Consider the following 26,607-nt stretch of genomic DNA (forward strand, 5'->3'; position numbering starts at 1 on the left):
TATGTACTGTTTACTTACTTCACTGACCTCGACATCATCGCTTTTCAAAGTGCTAGGACATGTCAGAATCCATGTAGAAGGCTACCCAAAACGTTTGACCCAAGTTAAACAATTTAAAGGCAATGCTACCAAATACTAATTGAGTGCATGTAAACTTCTGACCCACTGGGAATGTGATGAAAGGAATAAAAGCTGAAATAAATCATTCTCTCTACTATTATTCTGACATTTCACATTCTTAAAATAAAGTGGTGATCCTAACTGACCTAAAACAGGGAATTTTTACTAGGAATTGTGAAAAACTGAGTTTAAATGTATTTGGCTAAGGTGTATGTAAACTTCCGACTTCAATTGTGTTATTGTTAGAAAAACAAGGCCCTTCGTGGCCGCTATAGTAATTTAAAGAAAGGCCTTCGGTGGCCGCTATGGGTTCTAAAGAGTTAACGGTAGTCATTTACTCATTTTAATTCCTTTCTTTCATATCACAATTCTAATCTATAAAGCTACGTACTGGAGCGAAGGTGGCTAAATGTTCATCTAGTGATTCACCGGGAAAATGAAGAACGGGGACAGGCATTTGACAGGCGTGTGAGAAATAATTGTTCAATAATCCGCTGTGCATCACGGCGGGAGATGGCAGCGTTGACAGCCCCGGTGAAATATTTGCCTGCGCTCTTTTGTTTTCATATGTGAGACTGGCCCTGATGGAAATGATACTGTTTTTCTCTCCATGCATTCCCGTCAGGAGACTCCAGCAGCACACACAGTCATAGAGAGAAGCGAGAAATAGCTTTAAAGATCATAGACAATACTGTTTTAGATCTGCTTGAGGTTCTGACCTACTGTTTTTACATTGTTTGGAAACTAAAAGGAGATGTGCAGAGTGTTAGTCTACATCTAATGAGAAGATGCAGTTTATACAGACAGTCAGTCTACATTATGTGAGGCATTTGCTTCTTTATGGTCATTAATTCAGCCCACGGTGCTTGTAATCACTCATCATTGTGTAATCCCTCATCATTGTGTAATCCCTCATTGTGTTGGGTGATAGCGATATGTGACTGATGAATTCAATGTAACCCAGTCTATGTGGATGAGGCTGCGCTGTGCTTGCTTGTGTGTGTTATGTGTCCTGTGTTTCCACTCTGATGGTCTTTTTGAGAGGCTCTGTTCCTCTAGCGGGGAGCTGGAGATTTCTAGCCTAGGGGGAGATTGATTGGTGCCATCACTGGACCTGATGCACTGTTGGCACTCCCAACCCATTTGCACACACACCACACACACACGTTTTGATCTTCTATCCTTGTGGGGACCTAAACATGTATTTCCATTCAAAATCCTATTTTCCCTGAACTTAACTCCTAACCCTAAAACTAACCCCTTACACAAACCCTAATTGTAACCCTAAACCTAACCCCTAAGCGTAAAATAGCCTTTGTCCTCATGGGGATGTGGGAAATGTCCCCAAGAGGGAGAATTTTCCTTGTTTTACTATCCCTTTTGGGGACTTTTGGGGACATTAGGTCTCCACAAGGATAGAAGAACCAACACACACACACACACACACACACACACACACACACTCATGAGTGCAATATGGCACACACATACAGACACATCTTGGTCCCCCAGGCCTTTGCTAACAGTCTCCCAGTGCGGTCCCATGTTAACTTGCTGCAGGTAGACTGCTGTTTTCTCAGCATTACCGTTTAGCTGTCTATAGATAATGCTATCAGTCACCACGGCACATGCTATGCACTGCTCTGGAAGGAGTATGTACATGTGTGTTAGTTAGACAGAGGTGTATATCATAGACAGAAGTCAGACTAGAGTAGATGTCCTATTTGTAAGTGGCAGAGTTTGGACTCTACTCTTCCCAACCTGTCAGAGGTTGGACTCTACTCCTCCCAACCTGTCAGAGGTTGGACTCTACTCCCAGTCCCAGTTGCTGGGCAGGCAGACAGTTGTAGGTGGCATAGAGCCAGTCCCAGCCCCAGTCCCAGTTGCTAGGCAGACAGTTGTAGGTGACATAGAGCCAGTCCCAGTCCGCCACTGAACTTCACAGACCTCCATGCCCATGGAGCTTTGCTTCTTCTAAATCCTCCTGCTTTTCTCACATTCTTTCTCCAACCATCTCTCTCTTTCTTCCCCAGGTTGGCCTTGGTATTCCCCCAGGTGTAGTTGTCTGCCCGCCCCCCCGCCATGCTGGCCTGCCTGCAGAGGAGGCAGAACCCTCCAATCCCATCCTCCCAGCACCCCCTGTGTGCCAGCAAGGCCCTGGAGCCGCCTCAAGCCCTCAGCCGAAAATGTGAGTCCACGACAAAGAAGGGTCAGGAGATTTGTAAGGTTGACGTTGTTGTTTCCCAGTGTATTTGATTTGGTAGAGAGAGACCTTGGGGTTGCCGTGTTATGTTGTTGCTCATTGTGAATAGAGGGACTGTTTAGCTGTGCTGACTGTGCAGTGTTTAACGTGCATCCCTGGCCCTGGGTGTGTGTGGGGTGGTGGTTGGTTCTTCTATCCTTGTGGGGTCCTAAAATTCCCAAAAGTCCCCATAAGGATAGTAAAACAAGGAAAATCCTCCCTCTTGGGGACATTTCCCACGTCCCATGTGGATAAAGGCTATTTTAAGCTTAGGGGTTAGGGTTACAATTAGGGTAAGTGGTTAGGGTTAGTAGGGGTTAAGGAAAATAGGATTTTGAATGGAAATTAATTTTAGGTCCACACGAGGATAAAATAACATAACGTGTGCGTGTGTGCGCGAGACCCTCAGTGTGTAAACATTTACAGTGTTTGGCCCCTGCCTCAGGCACCCAGTGGCCTGGCTGTAAAGCACCACAGCTGCTCTGTTTGAGCCCAGAACACAAACCTCCAACTTCCCTCTCATAAAACACTGTATATAATGGGACTGGCCATGGGAAGTTGTTATGGAAAACGGAAGGGGAAAGAAACTAGTTTGGACCAGCTAAGGATTAAAGAAAGCTGCCGCATTCCCCTGGAAGGTGACTTTCTGCCTAATTTCCCTGAAGCCTCGGGATTAGCCCTTTAGTGGAACGAGACTGTCTTGTGTGTCGGTGGTGGGGGGGCTGTTCTGCTTATAGAACGCTCCCAGAGTATTTAGTGGCATGGCAGTCCTACTACCTCACAAGCCGATTAAAAGGGAAGGCGGATGGAGAGAAGGAGTTAACCTAGCATTTTCAACCTCAGCTTACGAAAGCATAAACAAGCTACATGTTACAGTTCCACCTGCTAATAGCCCTAATTGTTAATAACATATCACTAGTAGTAAAACAAAAAAATCTACGAGAGAAAACATACATTTAGACATCCACATAACGCTATTTAACCGCGACTAGTGGGTCTGGCCTGCTTATGTACACATCTTCCTGTTGCATGTGTAACCCCTAGATTTTTGACTGTTGCTACTTTGCTGGACTGACACGCATACACAGGATCATCGGGTTCAGGCGAGTGCCCCGTTTATTGTAGTCTGGCAATAAAGCACACAATGTAGGTGTTTAAGTTAGAATCAGATGATTATGAATTTGCATTCCTCCAGCTCCGTCTTTGCCATAATCATAAATGAAAGGGTAAATATGGCTATAATAACAATGTGATCGTATAGTTTTACATAGAATAAATATCACAAGAACCAAAAAAAATTATTTTACAGTAACGTGAACCAACACTCAAGATAGGAGTACAACAACCAACTAGCTTCAGAGATGGCATTATAAAAATACATTTTCAACACAGTAAATAAATGACAACATACCTGGCGTGAACTCGGGACCTCTGCCTCACAAACTTACATGACCGCCCTCAAGCTAGCTAGTGAGGCGACGCAAGCGGGACACTTCAGCCCGAGGGGTAAGTATCACACATCCCCATGTACTACACATGATTGGTTCAACTGTCAAAGGGGAAAGCAAGGACAAGGTCACAGTGTTGCTTTTGTTTCAGATCTAAGTGTGTGTACGTTTTTCAAGTATGTGCCAAGGTTGAGAGCAAAGGTGTGTTTGTGTGTCCTGGTTCCATGGGGATGGAGCTGGTACTGTATGAGCTTCCAGTAATATATATATATATATATATATATATATATATATATATATATATATATATATATATATATATATATATATATATATATATATATATATATATATATATACACACACACACAGTGAGGGAAAAATGTATTTGATCCCCTGCTGATTTTGTACGTTTGCCCACTGACAAAGAAATGATCAGTCTATAATTTTAATGTTAGGTTTATTTGAACAGTGAGAGACAGAATAACAACAACAAAAATCCAGAAAACGTATGTCAAACATTTTATGAATTGATTTGCATTTTAATGATGGAAATAAGTATTTGACCCCCCTCTCAATCAGAAAGATTTCTGGCTCCCAGGTGTCTTTTATACAGGTAATGAGCTGAGATTAGGAGCACACTCTTAAAGGGAGTGCTCCTAATCTCAGTTTGTTACCTGTATAAACGACACCTGTCCACAGAAGCAATCAATCAATCAGATTCCAAACTCTCCACCATGGCCAAGACCAAAGACCTCTCCAAGGATGTCAGAGACAAGATTGTAGACCTACACAAGGCTGGAATGGGCTACAAGACCATCGCCAAGCAGCTTGGTGAGAAGGTGACAACAGTTGGTGCGATTATTCGCAAATGGAAGAAACACAAAATAACTGTCAATCTCCCTCGGCCTGGGGCTCCATGCAAGATCTCACCTCGTGGAGTTGCAATGACCATGAGAACGGTGAGGAATCAGCCCAGAACTACACGGGAGGATCTTATCAATGATCTCAAGGCAGCTGGGACCAAAGTCACCAAGAAAACAATTGGTAACACACTACACCGTGAAGGACTGAAATCCTGCAGCGCCCGCAAGGTCCCCCTGCTCAAGAACGCACATATACAGGGCCATCTGAAGTTCGCCAATGAACATCTGAATGATTCAGAGGAGAACTGGGTGAAAGTGTTGTGGTCAGATGAGACCAAAATGGAGCTATTTGGCATCAACTCAACTCGCCGTGTTTGGAGGAGGAGGAATGCTGCCTATGACCCCAAGAACACCATCCCCACCGTCAAACATGGAGGTGGAAACATTATGCTTTGGGGGTGTTTTTCTGCTAAGGGGACAGGACAACAACGCATCAAAGGGACGATGGACGGGGCCATGTACCATCAAATCTTGGGTGAGAACCTCCTTCCCTCAGCCAAGGCATTGAAAATGGGTCGTGGATGGGTATTCCAGCATGACAATGACCCAAAACACACGGCCAAGGCAACAAAGGAGTGGCTCAAGAAGAGGCACATTAAGGTCCTGGAGTGGCCTAGCCAGTCTCCAGACCTTAATCCCATAGAAAATCTGTGGAGGGAACTGAAGGTTCGAGTTGTCAAACGTCAGCCTCGAAACCTTAATGACTTGGAGAAGATCTGCAAAGAGGAGTGGGACAAAATCCCTCCTGAGATGTGTGCAAACCTGGTGGCCAACTACAAGAAACATCTGACCTCTGTGATTGTCAACAAGGGTTTTGCCACCAAGTACTAAGTAATGTTTTGCAGAGGGGTCAAATACTTCATTTAAAATGCAAATCAATTTCTAACATTTTTGACATATGTTTTTCTGGATTTTGTTGTTGTTTATCTGTCTCTCACTGTTCAAATAAACCTACCATTAAAATGATAGACTGATCATGTCTTTGTCAGTGGGCAAACGTACAAAATCAGCAGGGGATCAAATACTTTTTTCCCTCACTGTGTATATATATATATATATAAGAAAGGGGGGAGAAATGGAGAGTGAGAGAGAAAAAGAGGGAGGCCTCAATGGCTGTCTTAATCGATTCCCTCTCCCTCCAATTTGGACAGGATTAGCCCATTTCCTCCTCGGGCCTCTTATTGAAGAGCTGCCAATGGGAGTCAGAGCTGGAATCAATAGAGGAAAATAACAGTTTCTCCTTACCCTTCTCCCTCTCTCTCTCTCTCTCTCTCTCTCTCTCTCTCTCTCTCTCGCGCTCTGTCTCCGTCCACCTGTTAAACCCTTTGATTGAAAGATTACCACTGTGGCCATAATGAGTGGATTTGCGAAGAATGGCCTCCTTTCTGTCCCGCGGAGGTGAGACTGAGTGTTGGATTTCAGCATTGTACTGTACTCTACAGCCACTGGCCCTTCAATGAGAGAGGGGATTGTTCAGCCAGGCTCAAAAGGGGTTCGGAGAGGCAGATGTCAGCTTTGGCCAGAGGAACGTGGGCACACACACTGGGCTCCTTCGTGCAAAGCTAGGTCCCCGTCGATTGATCACCCGTGGCCCAGTTTGAGCTCAGGGAGGAGGAGTGGGAGTTGTGGGGTAAGGTGACCCTGGCTCTTAGTAGCCTGCTGATGCCTGTCTCTGCCTGCCAGACACCACCCCATCACAGAGAGAAAGAGGATGTGAGGGAGAGTATTACCTGGCAGTGGCAGGAGAGGTGAGCTGCTCTGCCATTTGCATCTGCTGTCCTTTGCAGAAAAGCAGTGAGTGGGGGGACAGTGAGGAGGTGGTGGTGGGTAGGAGGATGAGAGGGTGAGGGGGGCAGTGAGGTGGTGGTGGTGGTGGGTAGGAGGATGAGAGGGTGAGGGGGGCAGTGAGGTGGTGGTGGTGGGTAGGAGGATGAGAGGGTGAGGGGTCAGTGAGGGTACTAGAACCCCCCCTGCATGCCGAGCGGCTGCACAGTTCATTGATGCGACTCCCATTAAAAATCCCTCATACCCTCAATAAAAAAAAAGGACTTAACTGGCTTGGCCATCGGCGGGAAGAGTTCAGATGGGCTCGCCGAGAGAGAGAGAGAGAGAGAGATTTATTTCTCAAGCAAGAATTTGGCTAGGACTGTCTGAGTGGGGAGGGGAAAACAACTGAAAATTAGTCTATTAACTAATTTACTGCTTGGTGATGTCACCATGGAAGGCCAAAACTCCATCCCACCAAAACAGGCAAACATTTCAGGCGGTCTTTTCAAACAGCTCTTAAACTAAAAGGGCATTTTCACAGTATTATTCCAAACTCATAGTGTGGAAATAGTTTTTGATGGCACTGGGCCTTTAAAAATATCCTATTGAATTAGCCTCACTGGGGTGGCCTTTTGGATTTTTTTATCTCTTCTCTTGCTCTCTGGCCGTGGAATTAAAAGAGTGGGGAGGCATTACTTAAATTATAAATCATAGGCATTTGCTTTCAGCGTGCCCAAATTCCCCGCGTATGGGGCTGCACTCTCCCTGTGCCAGGACCTGTCATTTTTAATTAAATCTCCCCTTATGGGTGACATTTGTAGCGTGCCCCCCCCCCCCTCCCATCCTCCTCCCATCACGTCTGTCTGCTGCTATACGCTGCACTAGATGGATTCGTGAGAGGCAGGGGAGGACACGGCGGTGGAGCCAGGGTCTCTCTTCAAGCCATTCTCCTCCAGAGAGAGGGCACCCGGACCAGTCAGAGGAGAGGGAGGGAAGGCCCTGGGCCTGTAGGGGGAGAGGGATGCCACTGACCCTAGTTCCCTGTCTCCAGGCACCCAAGCTTGTTCCTCTCTCACCCATTCAGCCTTCAGGTCCCTACTGGTCTCTCTCCAGATAGGGATGTGTGGACAGAAAAGGGTGTTGAGGTTTGAGGGCTGAGAGAGAGCCTAAGAGGGCCCCAACTAAAGGCTGCTACTCACGCAAACGCAATGTCGTTTTCTACGTAGTTCTATGTACTTTTGTGCGGCTCAACTTTTGGAACGGACCGTATACGACACTCCGTAGCTCTGTTTGAAAGGGTGTGTAGGGCCCTTAAGTGGGCTGGGCAGCAGGGACCACAGCACATAAGCACTCAGCAGCCATTCAATTGAAGGAGAGGATAGCACTTCTTTATAGTCCCAGACAGAGGCTGCTGTACTCTCTCTACAGCAGGTCAACTTCACATCTCACCTAAATAAAAATGTAACAATTTGATGAGAATGTGAGAATGTAACAATTTGCTGAGAATGTAAGAATGTGTCCAGGTCATTTTATTTTCTTATTTCATCGTATGGTCTGTTTTGATGTCTGCAAGATCAGCAGGAGTGACCATGACGCTTGTGGCTATCCATATGGCGTGTTTGTGACAGCCCTGTCAAATCGGGTTCTGCACGTCGTGGGTTCTTCTTTTCCCCGGGCGGTCCGCCGTAGGTCCTGTCCTCATTAGACCGCACATGTCACAGCCGCTACTGTGTCTGCCCCGTGATTGGATCAGACCTCGGGCTCTGCCCCCGATTGGATCAGACTTTTGGCTCAATCTGTGTCGTGCCTCCAGTCAACAGCAGGCCCTGGCTCTAAACCCCATGTCCAGAAGGCATGCTGACATCATCCAGCAAGCCTCAAGAGCCAATCATGGAGGTGCATGGAGATGAATGTCCACAGAGAGTTTCTATGGCATCAGTAGAAATAGAACTAGAATGGGTCAAAATGAATGGGAATGTCTGTTCTAGTCATCTATTTCTATGCTGATATCCTAGGTTCACGACGTGCCTGTTATCCATAGACATAGAATGACTAGAACAGGAAATTAATGAATGGGAATCTATTTCTCTGTTGCTATTCTATGGGCCCTAGTCAAAAAGTAGTGCACTATATAGGGAATAGGGTGCTTTTTCAGACACAGCCTATCTACCACTCTCTCTCTGGTATTTGAGCCAGATGTAAACATGACAGTAGAATTACCCTTCCATATCCAATCGGAGCACTGTACCTCCACAGCCTGTTATGGGGAGAAAAAGGGAAAGGTTTTTTGTCTAATATTTAAATGTGGTCACGAGTGGCAGCAGAAATGACAACCTTTTCCCTGATTGCCTTTGAGCCCGGAGGGAGAGAGGACTGGAGTGGAAATGTAGAGAGGAGGAGAGAGAAAGAGAGGGAAGGAGCGAGAGAGGGAAGGAGCGGTGGACACGGGGAGAATCTGCATGCTCTTGACCTTTCCCCACTGATTGAACTGCCTCTTCCAGCTCCCGTTTGGAATTCCACAGACTCACTGCACATGGCCGGCCGCCATCATTATTCCACTTATTCCGCATTAGTGAACAGAGAGAGATGTCGGAAAGTGTCCTTTTCTCAAAGTGAGAGGTGATTGACAGCCAAGCGTTCCATGCCACATCCCCTCCCCCCACTTCCTTATATACTCTTGTCCGTCCCCTCCCTCAGTATCACTAAGTGTAACGGCCACTCACATAAATATATAGATATATATTTGTTTTATTCATGATGTAACTACTTCACCTGCGCTCGATTAAGCTTGCCTGGCGCCATTGAAACTAATGGGATAGTCCCAAAAGTGCAAACCGCGATCAAGCACTCAAATATGTTTGAAAGAAAATGACTATTTGAACCTGGGTCTGTGGTTTGGCAGATGGACACAGTCTGGGCATACAGTACACGCACCAGCAGCCTGTCTCATGCCCACTGGCACTCTGTTGTGCTAGGATGGTGGCGGGCATCTCAGCGCTGGCACTCAGAGGATAATTTCCGGCGGGCCGCATCCCACAGTGCCATGCCCCTTCGCTCTGCCTTCTGTTTATGGGGCACGGGAGTGGCGTGGGGGTGTGGAGTATTGTTTCTTCATAGGGCAGTGAGGCTCCAGGAAGCAGGCCACCACTCTAGTTTTGGCCACAGTGGGACTTGGTTTGGAAACGTACTGTAGGCTCCCCGTTCCGAGCTAGATGGCATTTGGGCATCGCAGGTGCACGGCAGTAACACATTCTATCGCCATGTGCTTGCTGTGAGATTCTGTTGTCGCTGAGATATGGCAGCCTATCACTGCTATGGGTAGGACTCTTTCTTCATCAAAATGTGGATCATAAACAATGCTGTAATACTCTTACTTCACTGCATTGTGTGTGCATGTGTAAGGGGGTTGGCCGTCCGAGGTATCAGGACTACAGCAGTGTACAGTAGCTGTGTCAGATGTGAGTGTTCTTGCTGACCCTGGCTGTCACTACTGCTCTGAGGATCCCTGAGGGCTAAAAGGAGTCATCCATCCAAACCACATTGTGCTTTTAAGTGACAGAAGGATTTATGTAGAGAAAACACTCATGAATCTCTCCTTAATCATATATCCAGACCAGTATCCATCCAGATCGGAAGTTTCCTTTCTGACCTGTATTGTCTCTCTCTCTGTCTGTCTGTGTCGCTCTCTTTCTCTATGTGTGTGTGTGTGTGTGTAACTCTCTGTGTCTCTGTCTCCTGCTTCTCGCTCCCTCTCTTTTGCCTCTGTTCTCTCTCCCCGGCTGTTCTCTCTCCCCGGCTGTTCTCTCTCCCCGGCTGTTCTCTCTCCCCGGCTGTTCTCTCTCCCCGGCTGCTGGTGTAGTGCAGAGAGTGGAGGGCCTTGTCTGTGCAGCGTTAAATATTAATTGGGAATCAGTGGAGGACTTGTCTCCTAAATGATAGAACAGAAGGGGCTTTTGCCTCAGGCAGCCTGCGGGCGCCTTTCTTCTCTCATTTACCTGCAGGCCAGCACCTTCTCCAGTCTGACAGCCCAGGCCTGCCCAGAGCCAGCCTCCCCTCCCCTCTTCTCCCTCTGCTGCTCTGCCTGCCTCCACTCTTATCTCTGGCTCTGTGTGCTCCTACATTCTCCAGTCCTCAGGTCCCGTACTCAAACTCTGGGTTATTTGTGTATGTGGAGGAGGGGTGTTGTGTGTTTGTGTCTGCAATCCGCTGGCTCTCTGCTCCCCTTGTGTAGGCTTTTGAGGAAATAGTGTAGCACAGTTGCAAATACTATTGAAGACAGCAGCCAGGACAGGAGAGGTGCTGTGTTGTCATCATAGATGATATAGCTGGTGTGTGTGTTTGTGTGTGTGTGTGTGGCTTTACACAGAGCTTCCTTTTGTCCCTCTTTATCAGGACTATCATCTGGAGAGGTGTGTTGTGATGAAACAAGTGCCCCAGTGCATGCTGGTCGTGGCCTGTGTGTGATCAGGGATCATTAGCGTATAAAAAGGCCATTACTACTGTTTTGGAAATGAAACCCAGTCTGGGTTGATGTTGAATGTTGGCTCTGTATCCCTCAGCACTGGAACGCAGCTTCTAACACAGGGCACTGGGGGCACATTGTGTTCGGGGGGGGGTGGGGGTGGAGTGGGAGTGGGGGGGTGGAGTGGGAGAAAAACAGACAGAGACGGGGAGGGAGAGATCAGGTGGCTAGGGTGACTTTGATGCCACAGGAATGAGTTCACAGGCTCGTGAGCACAGGCCTAATCACACATGACAATATCGGCTGGTGTGCCAGTCGCAACGCATAACAGCGCTGGTGCTGCTGACTCTGGTATTTGCTGATAAAGCTCTGCTTTCTAGACCATGCTGTGTGTACAATTAGGGTGGCTCAGGCTCGCCCCAGCCATACCACCCTGCCATACCCCCCCTCTCCTCCAGAACCATGCACTGTACCAGGCCCAGGCTCCCCTCGGGTAGACTCCATTTGAACCAAAGGACAGGCCGGTGGATAATATTCTATTATATCTAATCCATATTGCAAATGGAAAAAAAAAAGACTGGCATGTCTCGGTGCTTGAAATGAGGTCGGGGCTACAGGCTTTGCCGGCGGTGTGAGACTTTTTTTTCTAAAAGTTCGATTGGAACTCTGTTTTTGGGCATAGCTCTTCTTGTTTGGCCTGTTTTGTTTGTCGGGCGTCACGTGAAGTGTGGGGTTAAACATGTTGCCCCAGATTCTGTGTTTGGTGCACGGGCCTCCGTCCCACAATAGAGCCGACATGGCTACTGCTGACGGCCTGCATTCCTCCTCCCCAGCCAACACAAAGGGGGACCGACTCGGCCAGCTCTCTGTCTCTATCTGTTGGTCTAGCTAGCTGCTCAACCAGGGAGATGGAGGACTAGAATCACTGTTGAATATAGTCAGCAACCTCCATTTTTAATTGTGGGGAGTTTTTTTACTTTTTGGTTGCATGTGAAATTGCACCCTATACCCTATATAGTGCACTACTTTTGACCAGAGCCCTATTGGTGCCATTTCTGACACACCTCTGTCTATCCTCTATACAGTCTGTCCATGACATATGCTGCACAAACAACACTGAGCTAAGATGACCATCAACAAGAAATATCAATAAATATTTAGCAAGAAAAGCTTCATTTGAATATTCAGCCATAGGAATTTTCTGGTGGTGACATATGGATACGGCCTCTCTGGATAACAAAATCACTATTTAGGTACCATTATGACATGACCACCAGTGTTACTAGGACTACTCGTCCGTCTAATATTGAAAATGATAACTGCAGGGGCAGGAATGCTGGAGGATGTCTGCTTTCCCACGCTGTTGCTTTTCCTCTGCCGGCTTCGTTTGAGACAAGGCTCTACTCTGGGTTTGGCTGGGGCTCTGCTCTGGGTTTGGCTGGGGCTCTGCTCTGGGTTTGGCTAGGGCTCTGCTCTGGGTTTGGCTGGGGCTCTGCTCTGGGTTTGGCTAGGGCTCTGCTCTGGGTTTGGCTGGGGCTCTGCTCTGGGTTTGGCTAGGGCTCTGCTCTGGGTTTGGCTGGGGCTCTGCTCTGGGTTTGGCTAGGGCTCTGCTCTGGGTTTGGCTGGGGCTCTGCTCTGGGTTTGGCTGGGGCTCTGCTCTGGGTTTGGCTAGGGCTCTGCTCTGGGTTTGGCTGGGGCTCTGCTCTGGGTTTGGCTGGGGCTCTGCTCTGGGTTTGGCTGGGGCTCTGCTCTGGGTTTGGCTGGGGCTCTGCTCTGGGTTTGGCTGGGGCTCGGCTCTGGGCTCGGCTCTGGGTTTGGCTAGGGCTCTGCTCTGGGTTTGGCTGGGGCTCTGCTCTGGGTTTGGCTAGGGCTCTGCTCTGGGCTCGGCTGGGGCTCTGCTCTGGGTTTGGTTGGGGCTCTGTTCTGGGCTCTAATGCAGCCCGAGCGCAGACAAATGGAAAGTGACACTTGTGTGTGTAGAATGGTATTTGTGGTGACGCTTTGACTACAGATAATAAAGTGTTGGCCACAAGGTGATTTCCCTCTGCGAGCACCCTCAATGGAACTCAATTACTCTGGGTGAGGGAGAGAGAGGAGAGAGAGAGAGCGAGAGATAGGTAGAGAGAGGGAGAAAATCCAGACTCTTCTAAAATAATGCACAGTGTTAGCTACTAGAGGAAGTGAGGTTCAACTGGAGAGCGGAGGTTTGGATGATCTGTTCTAAACAGGATGGTGTGTGTGTGTTAGGCCTTCAATCCTCAGTCACTTCCCCTACAGCCCATAAAAGGCAGGTTGCTACATCAAACCAAAAAATTAGTTGTGATAGTTGATTCAGTAACATCTGGGTAAAGAGATGAATACCAAATAGAAAATAAAAACGATGGATGTAACTATATCGCTATATACAGAATATTCAGGAAGTATTTTATTCTAAAATGGATTAAATAAATAACAAATCCTCATTAATCTACACACAATACCCCATAATGACAAAGCAAAAACAGGTTTTTAGAAATGTTTGCAAATGTATTAAAAATAAAAAACAAAAATACCTTATTTACATAAGTATTCAGACCCTTTACTATGAGACTCGCAATTGAGCTCAGGTGCATCCTGTTTCAATTGATCATCCTTCAGATGTTTCTACAACCTGATTGGAGTCCACCTGTGGTAAATTCAATTGATTGGACATGATTTGGAAAGGCACACGCCTGTCTATATAAGGTCCCACAGTTGACAGTGCATGTCAGAGCAAAAACCAAGCCATGAGGTCGAAGGAATTGTCCGTAGAGCTCCGAGACAGGATTGTGTTGAGGCACAGATCTGGGGAAGGGTTCCAAAAATGTCTGCAACATTGAAGGTCCCCAAGAACAGTGGCCTCCATCATTCTTAAATTGAAGAAGTTTGGAACCACCAAGACTCTTCCTAGAGCTGGCCGCCGGCCAAACTGAGCAATCGGGAGAGAAGGGCCTTGATCAGGGAGGTGACCAAGAACCAGATGGTCACTCTGACAGAGCTCCAGAGTTCCTCTGTGTGGAGATGGGATAAACTTCCAGAAGGACAACCATCTCTGCAGCACCTCCACCAATCAGGCCTTTATGGTAGAGTGGCCAGACAGAAGCCACTCCTTAGTAAAAACCACATGACAGCCCGCTTGGAGTTTGCCAAATTGCACCTAAAGGACTCTGACCATGAGAAACAAGATTCTCTGGTCTGATGAAACCAAGATTGAACTCTTTGGCCTGAATGCCAAGCTTCACATCTAGAGGAAACCTGGCCCCATCCCTACGGTGAAGCATGGTGGTGGCAGCATCATGCTGTGTGTGTGGGGGGATGTTTTTCAGCGGCAGGGACTGGGAGACTTGTCAGGATCGAGGCAAAGATGAACGGAGCAAAGTACAGAGAGATCCTTGATGAAAACCTGCTCCAGAGCGCTCAGGACCTCAGACTGGGGCGAAGGTACACCTTCCAACAGGACAACAACCCTAAGCACACAGCCAAGACAACGCAGAAGTGGCTATGGGACAAGTCTCTGAATGTCCTGGAGTGGCCCAGCCAGAGCCTGGACTTGAACCCGATAGAACATCTCTGAAGAGACCTGAAAATAGCTGTGCAGCGACACTCCCCATCCAACCTGACTGGGAGAATGGGAGAAACTCCCCAAATACAGGTGTGCCAAGCATGTAGCGTCATACCCAAGAATACTCGAGGCTGTAATCGCTGCCAAAGGTGCTTCAACAAAGTACTGAGTAAAGGGTCTGAATACTAAATGTGATATCAGTTTTTCATTTTTAATAAATGTTCAAACATTTCTTAAAACCTGTTTTTGCTTTGTAATTATGGGTTATTGTATGTAGATTGATGAGGGGGGGGGGAAACAATTTAATCAATTTTAGAATAAGGCTGTAATGTAACAAAATGTGGAAAGAGTGAAGGGGTCTGAATACTTTCCAAATGCACTGTATGTAGCGATATGTATCAATGTTTTAGTGGAAAATAATGCAAAGATGAGGAGAAAATGATCTTGTCTACAGTTGTTAAAGCTAATCTATGACCGTGACGTTGATCTCATAGGCCTGAGCCTGAGAAGAGGAAATGTGATCAGTGCCAGGAGGTTGAAGGAAGGAAGCACAAATCCAACTTTTGCCAGGAAATTATTGGATTGGATCTGAGGCGCGATTGACTATAATGAAATAAAATATAACAATTAGGAGTCATGTTTGAGCTTTTTTACATTTTAATGTCTAAATCAATTTTTGACATAGCGCCATGGTTCTGTGGCTGGCTGTGATAGATCAGAGGGGCCTAAACAGGCTGTCAATAGAACACTCTAATTCCCCTCCAAAGCCTTTAAGGAAATATGTCTATATTTCTGTTACTAGTCAGGGTAGCCATCAGAGACCGGGAGTTCACAGATGGGGGTGGGGTGAGGCTGAAATGTCATTTTCTTGTATGTACTGTTTGTATGCCTATGCATCATCATAATCATCATCATAATTCAAGATATCTTTGTCGTCATGAACTTTGATACGAATCTGAACAATTATAGCTAGCCTACATACCAAATCTTTGAATGCATCTGATTTTTTCTGATGTCGTCTCCAAGCAAATAATCAACCAAATAATCAGCCATGCAATATAATACTCATCTTTAAAACAAAAACAATGTAGGTTAAAAGTGAAATAGAGGGACGAACAGTACAGATAGATAACAATAAAAACTGTAACATAGAGGCACGGAATAAGTTAGAGGAAAAACTAAAAGAAATGGAACATATTCAAGAAAAATCAAGTGTAATATAATATTGTAATATAGTCCCCTGTAGCTCAGTTGGTAGAGCATGGCGCTTGCAACGCCAGGGTTGTGGGTTCGTTTCCCACGGGGGGCCAGTATGGAAATGTATGCACTCACTAACTGTAAGTCGCTCTGGATAAGAGCGTCTGCTAAATGACTAAAGTGTAAAATGTAAATATAAAAAATAAAGCGAACTGGATTGAATATGGAGAAAAATGCACCAAATTATTTATTAATCTTCAAAAGCATCGTATTTTAAGCATATGTTTTCATTTCAGTCTCCTCTATCTCCACTAACTGAAGTTAATTGTAAGGATTTTTTTTCTATTAACAGTGTAAAATTAACGGCTGTACAGAAGACTCATGTGAAGGCCTAATTACAGATAAGGAACTTCAAGATGCAATTAAAGCCTTCAAGTCTGGGAAAACTCCAGGGCTGGATGACATACCAGTTGAGGTATATAAGATTTTTTTTCGATGTACTCAAAGGTCCATTATTAACATGTTTTAACCACTCCTAAAAAAATATTAGACTATCAGATTCTCACCAAGAAGGTCTGATTTCATTATTACTGAAACAGGACCCAGGTGGTAAATATAAAGATCCACTCCACCTAAAAAACCGGAGACCCCTTACACTTCAGTGTTGTGATGCCAAAATCTTAGTAAAATGCATAGCGCGTTGAAGGAAAAAGGTATTGTCGGATATTATTCATCCTAATCAGACAGTTTTTTTTTTTACATGGATGATACATTGGAGATAATATAAGACAAGTACTGGAAACTATTCTTTTTTTTTGCAATTTGGATCCCTGCACAGCCTCATAGAGGATCTAGATGATTTTTCGAACCTCTGGATTAAAACCGAATTATGATAAATGCACCATGTTCAGTATTGGATTGCTAAAAAATACAACTTTTACATTACCGTGTAGTTTACCAATAAGATGGTCAGACGGGGAAGTGGACATACTCGGTATTCATATCCCGAAATAAATTATCTCACTACAATACATTTTTATAGAAAGATAGCCAAACTAGATACGATTTTGCTACCATGGAAAGGACAACACCTGTCTATTTGTGGAAAAATCACCCTGATTAATTATTTTGTCATATCCCAGTTTACCTACAGTTAAGTCGGAAGTTTACATACACCTTAGCCAAATACATTTAAACTCAGTTTTTCACAATTCCTGACATTTAATCCTAGTAAAAATGCCCTGTCTTAGGTCAGTTAGGATCACCACTTTATTTTAAGAATGTGAAATGTCAGAATAATACTAGAGAGAATGATTTATTTAAGCTTTTAGTTCTTTCATCACATTCCCAGTGGGTCAGAAGTTTACATACACTCAATTAGTATTTGGTAGCATTGCTTTTAAATTGTTTAACTTGGGTCAAATGTTTCGGGCAGCCTTCCACAAGCTTCCCACAATAAGTAGGGTGAATTTTGGCCCATTCCTCCTGACAGAGCTGGTGTAACTGAGTCAGGTTTGTAGGCCTCCTTGCTCGCACACGCTTTTTCAGTTCTGGCCACACATGTTCTATAGGATTGAGGTCAGGGCTTTATGATGGCCACTCCAATACATTGACTTTGTTGTCCTTAAGCCATTTTGCCACAACTTTGGAAGTATGCTTGGGGTCATTGTCCATTTGGAAGACCCATTTGTGACCAAGCTTTAACTTCCTGACTGATGTCTTGAGATGTTGCTTCAATATATCCACATAATTTTCCTTCCTCATGATGCCATCTATTTTGTGAAGTGCACCAGTCCCTCCTGCAGAAAAGCACCCCCACAGCATGACGCTGCCACCCCCGTGCTTCACGGTTGGGATGGTGTTCTTCGGCTTGCAAGATATCCTCCAAACATAACGATGGTCATTATGGTCAAACAGTTCTATTTTTGTTTCATCAAACCAGAGGACATTTCTCCAAAAAGTACGATCTTTGTCCCCATGTGTAGTTGAAAACCGTAGTCTGGCTTTTTTCTGGCGGTTTTGGAGCAGTGGCTTCTTCTATGACATCATTTTCTGGCTTTTTCCAAGCTGTTTAAAGGCACAGTCAACTTAGTGTATGTAAACTTCTAACCCACTGGAATTGTGATACAGTGAATTATAAGTGAAATAATCTGTCTGTAAACAATTGTTGGAAAAATGACTTGTGTTATGCAGAAAGTAGATGTCCTAACTGACTTGCCAAAACTATAGTTTGTTAACAAGAAATTTGTGGAGTGGTTGAAAAACAAGTTTTAATGACTCCAACCTAAGTGTATGTAAACTTCCGACTTCAACTGTATATACTAGGCCCTGCCTACACCTAACGATATGTTTTTTAAATAATGTGAGCAAAAATATTCCACTTTATTTGGAACGGCAAGCCAGACAGATTTAAACGAGCATATTCATATCATTTATTAAATATCAAGAAATTATTAAATATTAAAGCATTGGACCTCTCACTGAAGGCTTCAGTCATACAAAAACTATTCTTAAATCCAAACGGGTTCTCTATCAGATTAGTGAGAATGCCTTACCCTGTGTTCAAGAATGGCCTTTTTCCCTTCATCCAGATTACAACCTCTCACTTATTTGAAAATGAAATAATCTCCTAAATATTGCTATTTTTAAAACAAGCAATAGAAAGCTGGTTGCAATTTCAGTTTAATCCACAAGAAAAGACAGAACAAATATTAGAAAAAATATTATGGTTAAACTCAAATTTACTAATTTAATTTAAAAAAAACATTTTTTTGGAAAGAAAAAACAAACGTTATAATCTTTGTAAATGATATCATAAATAGGACTGGTGGAGTTATGTCACACATGCAGTTAACAAAAATATACAGAAATGCCTGCTCAATCCAAAATTACAACCAACTGATTGCAGCATTACCTCAAAAATGGAGGAGGCAAGTGGAAAGGGGAGAAGGTAAGGAACTTGTCTGTCGGCCCAAAATTGGCAAAAGAAAATTGGGATAAATTAAAAAGTATACCAGTTTCATTTAAGGACCAAAAAATGGACAGCTGCGCCATACAGGTTGGAGAATAGTTGGGAGGAGATGTTCGATGTACCGATTCCATGGCATGAACTGATACACAAAATGACACAAAACGACGCCGAATTCAAAACAGTTTTTCAATTTAAATTATTATACAAAATTCTTGCTACCTATAGAATGCTAAACAGTGCCTTCAGAAAGTATTCACACCCCTTGACTTTTTCCACATTTTGTTGTGTTACAGCCTGAATTTAAAATAGATTAAATTGAGATGTTTTTGGTCAATGGCCTACAAACAATACCCCATAATGTCAAAGTGGAATTATGTTTTTCGAGATTTTCACAAATTAATTAAAAATGAAAAGCTGCAATGTCTTGAGTCAGTAATTATTCATCCCCTTTGTTATGGCAAGCATAAATAAGTTCACAAGTACAAATTTGCTGATCAAGTCACATAATAAGTTGCATGGACTCACTCTGTGTGCAATAATAATGTTTAACATTATTTTTGAATGACTAACTAATCTCTGTACCCCACACATACAATTATCTGTAAGGTCCCTCAGTTGAGCTGTGAATTTCAAACACACATTATCACAGCTCAGGCTAAGACCCAGATGCAGACACAGGAGGCGAATAGTACGAGTCTCAGAGTTTATTACAGTACAAGGGGCAGGCAATCGGTAGGTCAAGGCAGGCAGAGTAACCACAATACTAACCTAAATGACAGAGTGAAAAGAAGGAAGCCTGTTCAGAATAAAAATATTCCAAAACATGCATCCTGTTTGCAACAAGGCACTAAAGTAAAACTGCAAAAAATGTGGCAAAGCGATTCACTTTTTGTCTTGAATACAAGGTCTTATTTTTGGGGCAAATCCAATACAACACATTACTGAGTACCACTCTCCATATTTTTAAGCATAGTGGTGCCTGCATCATGATATGGGTATGCTTGTAATCGTTAAGGACTGGGGAGTTTTTCAGGATAAAAAATAAACGGAATGGAGCTAAGCACAGGCAAAATCCTAGAGGAAAACCTTGTTCAGTCTGCTTTCCACCAGACACTGGGAGACAAATTCACCTGTCAGCAGGACAATAACCTAAAACACAAGGCCAAATCTACACTGGAGTTGCTTACCAAGAAGAGTATGAATTTTCGAGTTAGTTTTGACTTTAACCTACTTGAAAATATATGGCAATACCTGAAAATGGTTGTCTAGCAATTATCAACAACCAATTTGAGTTGAAGAATTTCTAAAAGAATAGTGGGCAAATGTTGCACAATCATTTACATTACATTTACATTTACGTCATTTAGCAGACGCTCTTATCCAGAGCGACTTACAAATTGGTGCATTCACTTTATAGCCAGTGGGATAACCACTTTACAATATATATATATTTTTTTCTTTCTTTGGGGTGGGGTAAGGGGGGGGTAGAAGGATTACTTTATCCTATCCCAGGTATTCCTTAAAGAGGTGGGGTTTCAAGTGTCTCCGGAAGGTGGGTAGTGACTCCGCTGTCCTGGCGTCGTGAGGGAGCTTGTTCCACCATTGGGGTGCCAGAGCAGCGAACAGTTTTGACTGGGCTGAGTGGGAACTGTGCTTCCGCAGAGGTAGGGGGGCCAGCAGGCCAGAGGTGGATGAACGCAATGCCCTCGTTTGGGTGTAGGGACTGATGAGAGCCTGAAGGTACGGAGGTGCCGTTCCCCTCACAGCTCTGTAGGCAAGCACCATGGTCTTGTAGCAGATGCGAGCGTCAACTGGAAGCCAGTGGAGTGTGTGGAGGAGCGGGGTGACGTGAGAGAACTTGGGAAGGTTGAACACCAGACGGGCTGCGGCATTCTAGATGAGTTGTAGGGGTTTAATGGCACAGGCAGGGAGCCCAGCCAACAGCGAGTTGCAGTAATCCAGACTGGAGATGACAAGTGTCTGGATTAGGACCTGTGCCGCTTCCTGTGCAAGGCAGGGTCATACTCTCCAAATGTTGTAGAGCATGAACCTACAGGATCGGGTCACCGCCTTGATGTTAGCGGAGAACGACAGGGTGTTGTCCAGGGTCACGCCAAGGCTCTTTGCACTCTGGGAGGAGGACACAACGGAGTTGTCAACCGTGATGGCGAGATAATGGAACGGGCAGTCCTTCCCCGGGAGGAAGAGCAGCTCCGTCTTGCCGAGGTTCAGCTTGAGGTGGTGATCCGTCATCCACACTGATATGTCTGCCAGACATGCAGAGATGCGATTCGCCACCTGGTTATCAGAAGGAGGAAAGGAGAAGATTAGTTGTGTGTCGTCTGCGTAGCAATGATAGGAGAGGCCATGTGAGGATATGACAGAGCCAAGTGACTTGGTGTATAGCGAGAATAGGAGAGGGCCTAGAACTGAGCCCTGGCGGACACCAGTGGTGAGAGCACGTGGTGCGGAGACAGATTCTCGCCACGCCACTTGGTAGGAGCGTCCGGTCAGGTAGGACGCAATCCAAGAGTGAGCCGCCGGAGATGCCCAACTTGGAGAGGGTGGAGAGGAGGATCTGATGGTTCACAGTATCAAAGGCAGCAGACAGGTCTAGAAGGACAAGAGCAGAGGAGAGAGAGTTAGCTTTAGCAGTGCGGAGAGCCTCCGTGACACAGAGAAGAGCAGTCTCAGTTGAATGACCAGTCTTGAAACCTGACTGGTTTGGATCAAGAAGGTCATTCTGAGAGAGATAGCAAGAGAGTTGGCTAAAGACGGCACGCTCAAGAGTTTTGGAGAGAAAAGAAAGAAGGGATACTGGTCTGTAGTTGTTGACATCGGAGGGATCGAGTGTAGGTTTTTTGAGAAGGGGTGCAACTCTTGCTCTCTTGAAGACGGAAGGGACATAGCCAGCGGTCAAGGATGAGTTGATGAGCGAGGTGAGGTAAGGGAGAAGGTCACCGGAGATGGTCTGGAGAAGAGAGGAGGGGATAGGGTCAAGCGGGCAGGTTGTTGGGCGGCCGGCCGTCACAAGTCGCAAGATTTCATCTGGAGAGAGGGGGGAGAAAGAAGTCAAAGCATAGGGTAGGGCAGTGTGAGCAGGACCAGCAGTGTCATTTGACTTAACAAACGAGGATCGGATATCGTCAACCTTCTTTTCAAAATGGTTGACGAAGTCATCCACAGAGAGGAAGGAGGGGGGGGAGGAGGATTCAGCAGGGAGGAAAAGGTGGCAAAGAGCTTCCTAGGGTTAGAGGCAGATGCTTGGAATTTAGAGTGGTAGAAAGTGGCTTTAGCAGCAGAAACAGAGGAAGAAAATGTAGAGAGGAGGGAGTGAAAAGATGCCAGGTCCACAGGGTGTCTAGTTTTCCTCCATTTCCGCTCGGCTGCCCGGAGCCCTGTTCTGTGAGCTCGCAATGAGTCGTCAAGCCACGGAGCAGGAGGGGAGGACCGAGCAGGCCGGGAGGATAGGGGACATAGAGAGTCAAAGGATGCAGAAAGGGAGGAGAGGAGGGTTGAAGAGGCAGAATCAGGAGATTGGAGGGAGAAGGATTGAGCAGAGGGAAGAGATGATAGGATGGAAGAGGAGAGAGTAGCGGGAGAGAGAGAGCGAAGGTTGAGTAGGGGCAGAGTGAGTAGTGTTGGAGGAGAGCGAGAGAGAAAAGGATACAAAGTAGTGGTCGGAGACATGGAGGGGAGTTGCAGTGAGATTAGTAGAAGAACAGCATCTAGTAAAGATGAGGTCAAGCGTATTGCCTGCCTTGTGAGTAGAGGGGGACGGTGAGAGGGTAGAAAAAGGAAAGGAGTGGAAAGAAGGAGGCAGAGAGAAATGAGTCTAAGGTAGACGTAGGGAGGTTAAAGTCACCAAGAACTGTGAGGGGTGAGCCATTCTCAGGAAAGGAACTTATCAAGGCATCAAGCTCATTGATGAACTCTCCAAGGGAACCTGGAGGGCGATAAATGACAAGGATGTTAAGCTTGAATGGGCTAGTGACTGTGACAGCATGGAATTCAAATGAGGAGATAGACAGATGGGTCAGGGGAAAAAGAGAGAATGTCCACTTGGGAGAGATGAGTATTCCTGTGCCACCACCCCGCTGACCAGATGCTCTCGGGCTATGCGAGAACACATGGTCAGACGAGGAGAGAGCAGTAGGAGTAGCAGTGTTTTCAGTGGTAATCCATGTTTCCGTCAACGCCAAGAAGTCGAGGGACTGGAGGGTAGCATAGGCTGAGATGCTCTGCCTTGTTGGCCGCAGAACGGCAGTTCCAGAGGCTGCCGGAGACCTGGAACTCCACGTGGGTGGTGCGTGCAGGGACCACCAGGTTAGAGAGGCAGCAGCCACGCGGTGTGAGGCGTTTGTATAGCCTGTGCGGAGAGGAGAGAACAGGGATAGACAGAGGCATAGTTGACAGGCTACAGAAAATGGCTACAATAATGCAAAGGAGATCGGAATGAAATGAACTAAACATCTGGGAAAGCGAGAGAGCGGGGCCTCCCTCACTTACGTTTCACTGAAACACCCAAATATAACTCTCCCAACTTCCACCTAAGAAACTATAATTGTTGTAAACTACAGCGGTTCAATGTTTTCTAGGAATACACTAACTTTGTTTATTCAGCTAGCTAACAATCCAGGTTTGGAAAGCACTTAGAGGCTTAGAGACTTACCCAGAAAGACTGCCAAAGGTGCTTCTACAAAGTATTGACTCAGGGGTGTGAATAGTTATGTAAATTAGATATTTCTGTATTTCATTTTCAATAAATGTGCAAACATTTATAAAAACATGTTTTTACTTTGACATTATGGGGTGTTGTGTGTATATGGGTGAGATAAAAAATCTAATACATTTTGAATTCATGCTGTAACAACAAAATATGTAATAAGTCAAGGGGTATGAATATGTTTCAGCCTTATTCTAAATTGTTATTATTTCCTCACCAATCTACACACAATACCCCATAATGACAAAGCAAAAACAGGTTTTTAGAATTTAGCAAAGGTATTAAAAATAAAAAGCGGAAATATCACATTTACATAAGTATTCAGACCCTTTACTCTGGTGTTGAAGCCCCTTTGGCAGCGATTAGAGCCTTGAGTCTTCTTCGGTATGACTATACAAGCTTGGCACACCTGTATTTGGGGAGTTTCTCCCATTCTTCTCTGCAGATCCTCTCAATCTGCCAGGTTGGATGGGGAGCATCGCTGCACAGCTATTTTCAGGTCTCTCCAGAGATATTTGATTGGGTTCAAGTCTGGGCTCTGGCTGGGCCACTCAACAACATTCAGAGACTTGTCCCGAAGACACTCCTGCGTTGTCTTGGCTGTGTGCTTATGGTCACTGTCCTGTTGGAAGCTGAACCTTCGCCCCAGTCTGAGGTCCTGAGCGCTCTGGAGCAGGCTTCCATCAAGGATATATTTGTACTTTGCTCTGTTCATCTTTCCCTCCATCCTGACTAGTCTCCCAGTCACTGCCGCTGAAAAACATCCCCACAGCATGATGCTGACACCCCCATGCTTCACTGTAGGGATGGTGCTAGGTTTCCTCCAGACGTGACGCTTGGCATTCAGTTCAATCTTGTTTCTCATGGTCTGAGAGTCCTTTAGGTGCCTTTTGGCAAACTCCAAGCGGGCTGTCAGAGGAGTGGCCTCCGTCTGGGCACTCTATCGTAAAGGCCTAATTGGTGGAGTGCTGCAGAGATGGTTGTCTTTCTGGAAGGTTCTCCATCTCCACAGTGGAACTCTGCAGCTCTGTCAGAGTGACCATCGGGTTCTTGGTCACCTCCCTGACCAAGGCCATTCTCTCCCAATTGCTCAGTTTGGCCGGGCGGCCAGCTCTAGGAAGAGTCTTAGTGGTTCCAAACTTCTTCCATTTAAGAATGATGGAGGTCACAGTGTTCTTGGGGACCTTCAATGGTACCCTTCCCCAGATCTGTGCCTCAACACAATCCTGTCTCGGAGCTCTACGGACAATTCCTTCGACCTCATGGCTTGGTTTTTGCTCTGACATGCACTGTCAACTGTGGGACCTTATATAGACAGGTGTGTGCCTTTCCAAATCATGTTAGATGAATTGAATTTACCAGCCAATCAAATTGTAGAAACATCTCAAGCATGATCAATAGAAACAGGATGCACCTAAGCAATGTATGTCTGTTTTTTATTTTTAATACATGTGCTAAAATTTCTAAAAACCTGTTTTCACTTTGTCATTATGGGGTATTGTGTGTAGATTGATGAGGGAAATTTGTTTTTTTAATCCATTTTAGAATAAGGCTGTAACGTAACAAAGTGGAAAAAGTCAAGGGGTCTGAAAACTTTTTTGAATGCACTGTATGGGGGATACAACCATCCCATCTCTGCAGATTTTCTGCGAAAAGACCGAATTATTAGATTACTTGTTTTGGTACTGCCCATATTTTGCTTGTTTTTTTTGGTTCAGGAATGGCTGAAAAATTTCAACATTTACAGCTAACTCTTCAAAATCACCCAGCAGTGCTATTTGTAAAGTTATAGTCAATCGATCAATAATATAATAATACTCTTAGCAAAAAAATATATCTTTAATTTACAATCTGTAGAAATTATGAGAATAGAAAGGTTCAGAAATTTTGTGAAAGATCACAGCACAGTGGAAAAATATATGGCAGCTAGAAATAAAAACTGGATGGTCTTCAGAGATAGATGGGAGGGGTTGACGGTAGCTGAAGGCTGGGACTAAAAACAAACAAAAGATAACTAATGTAAAATATACTGTCCTTAAAATGTATATAGTATGTATAAGCTGGAAGTTGAAGCCTAAATGTTGTTGTCCATTCGTTTACCCCGATTAGGAGAGAGGTGGTAGGGTTAGGGGAAAATAATAAACCCAAAAAGTGCTAAACAAACCATCCTTTGCCTTGAGGACAGCTTTGCACACTCTTGGCATTCTCTCAACCAGCTTCATGAGGTAGTCACCTGGAATGCATTTCAATTAACAGGTGTGTCTTCTTAAAAGTTAATTTGTGGAATTTATTTCCTTCTTAATGCGTTTGAGCCAATCAGTTGTATTGTGACAAGGTAGGGGGGTGTACAGAAGACAGCCCTATTTGGTAAAAGACCAAGTACATATTATGGCAAGAACAGCTCAAATAAGCAAAGAGAAATGACAGTCCATCATTACTTTAAGACATGAAGGTCAGTCAATACGGAACATTTCAAGAACTTTGAAAGTTTCTTCAAGTGCAGTCGCAAAAATCATCAAGTGCTATGATGAAACTGGCTCTCATGAGGACCGCCACTGGAATGGAAGACCCAGAGTTACCTCTGCTGCAGAGGATAAGTTTATTAGAGTTACCAGCCTCAGAAATTGCAGCCCAAATAAATGCTTCACAGAGTTCAAGTAAGACACATCTCAATATCAACTGATCAGAGGAGACTGTTTGAATCAGGCCTTCATGGTCGAATTGCTGCAAAGAAACCACTACTAAAGGACACCAATAATAAGAAGAGACTTGCTTGGGCCAAGAAACACGAGCAATGGACATTAGACCGGTGGAAATGTGTCCTTTGGTCTGGAGTCCAAATTGGAGATTTTTGGTTCCAACCGCCGTGACTTTGTGAGACGCGGTGTGGGTGAACGGATTATCTCCGCATGTGTATTTCCCACTGTAAAGCATGGAGGTGTTATGGTGTGGGGGTACTTTGCTGGTGACATTGTCTGTGATTTATTTAGAATTCAAGGCACACTTAACCAGCATGGCTACCACAGCATTCTGCAGCGATACGTCATCCCACCTGGTTTGGGCTTAGTGGGACTATCATTTGTTTTTCAACAGGACGATGACCCAACACACCTCCAGGCTGTGTAAGGGCTATTTTACCAAGAAGGAGAGTGATGGAGTGCTGCATCA

General features: G+C 45.1%; 1 protein-coding gene across 1 annotated transcript in view; it reads left to right on the top strand.

The window, feature by feature from the left end:
- LOC121584530 (protein FAM222A) overlaps positions 1-26,607 on the top strand; it is an 82,493-nt gene that overhangs the window by 42,908 nt on the left and 12,978 nt on the right. The window contains exon 2 of the mRNA XM_041900451.2: positions 2,154-2,308. Coding sequence (XP_041756385.1) covers positions 2,203-2,308 — 106 coding nt within the window. The 5' untranslated portion in view covers positions 2,154-2,202. The remainder of the gene's footprint in view (positions 1-2,153; positions 2,309-26,607) is intronic.

Source organism: Coregonus clupeaformis, chromosome 16 (assembly GCF_020615455.1).
Source record: "Coregonus clupeaformis isolate EN_2021a chromosome 16, ASM2061545v1, whole genome shotgun sequence".
NCBI classification, from domain to species: Eukaryota; Metazoa; Chordata; class Actinopteri; order Salmoniformes; family Salmonidae; genus Coregonus; species Coregonus clupeaformis.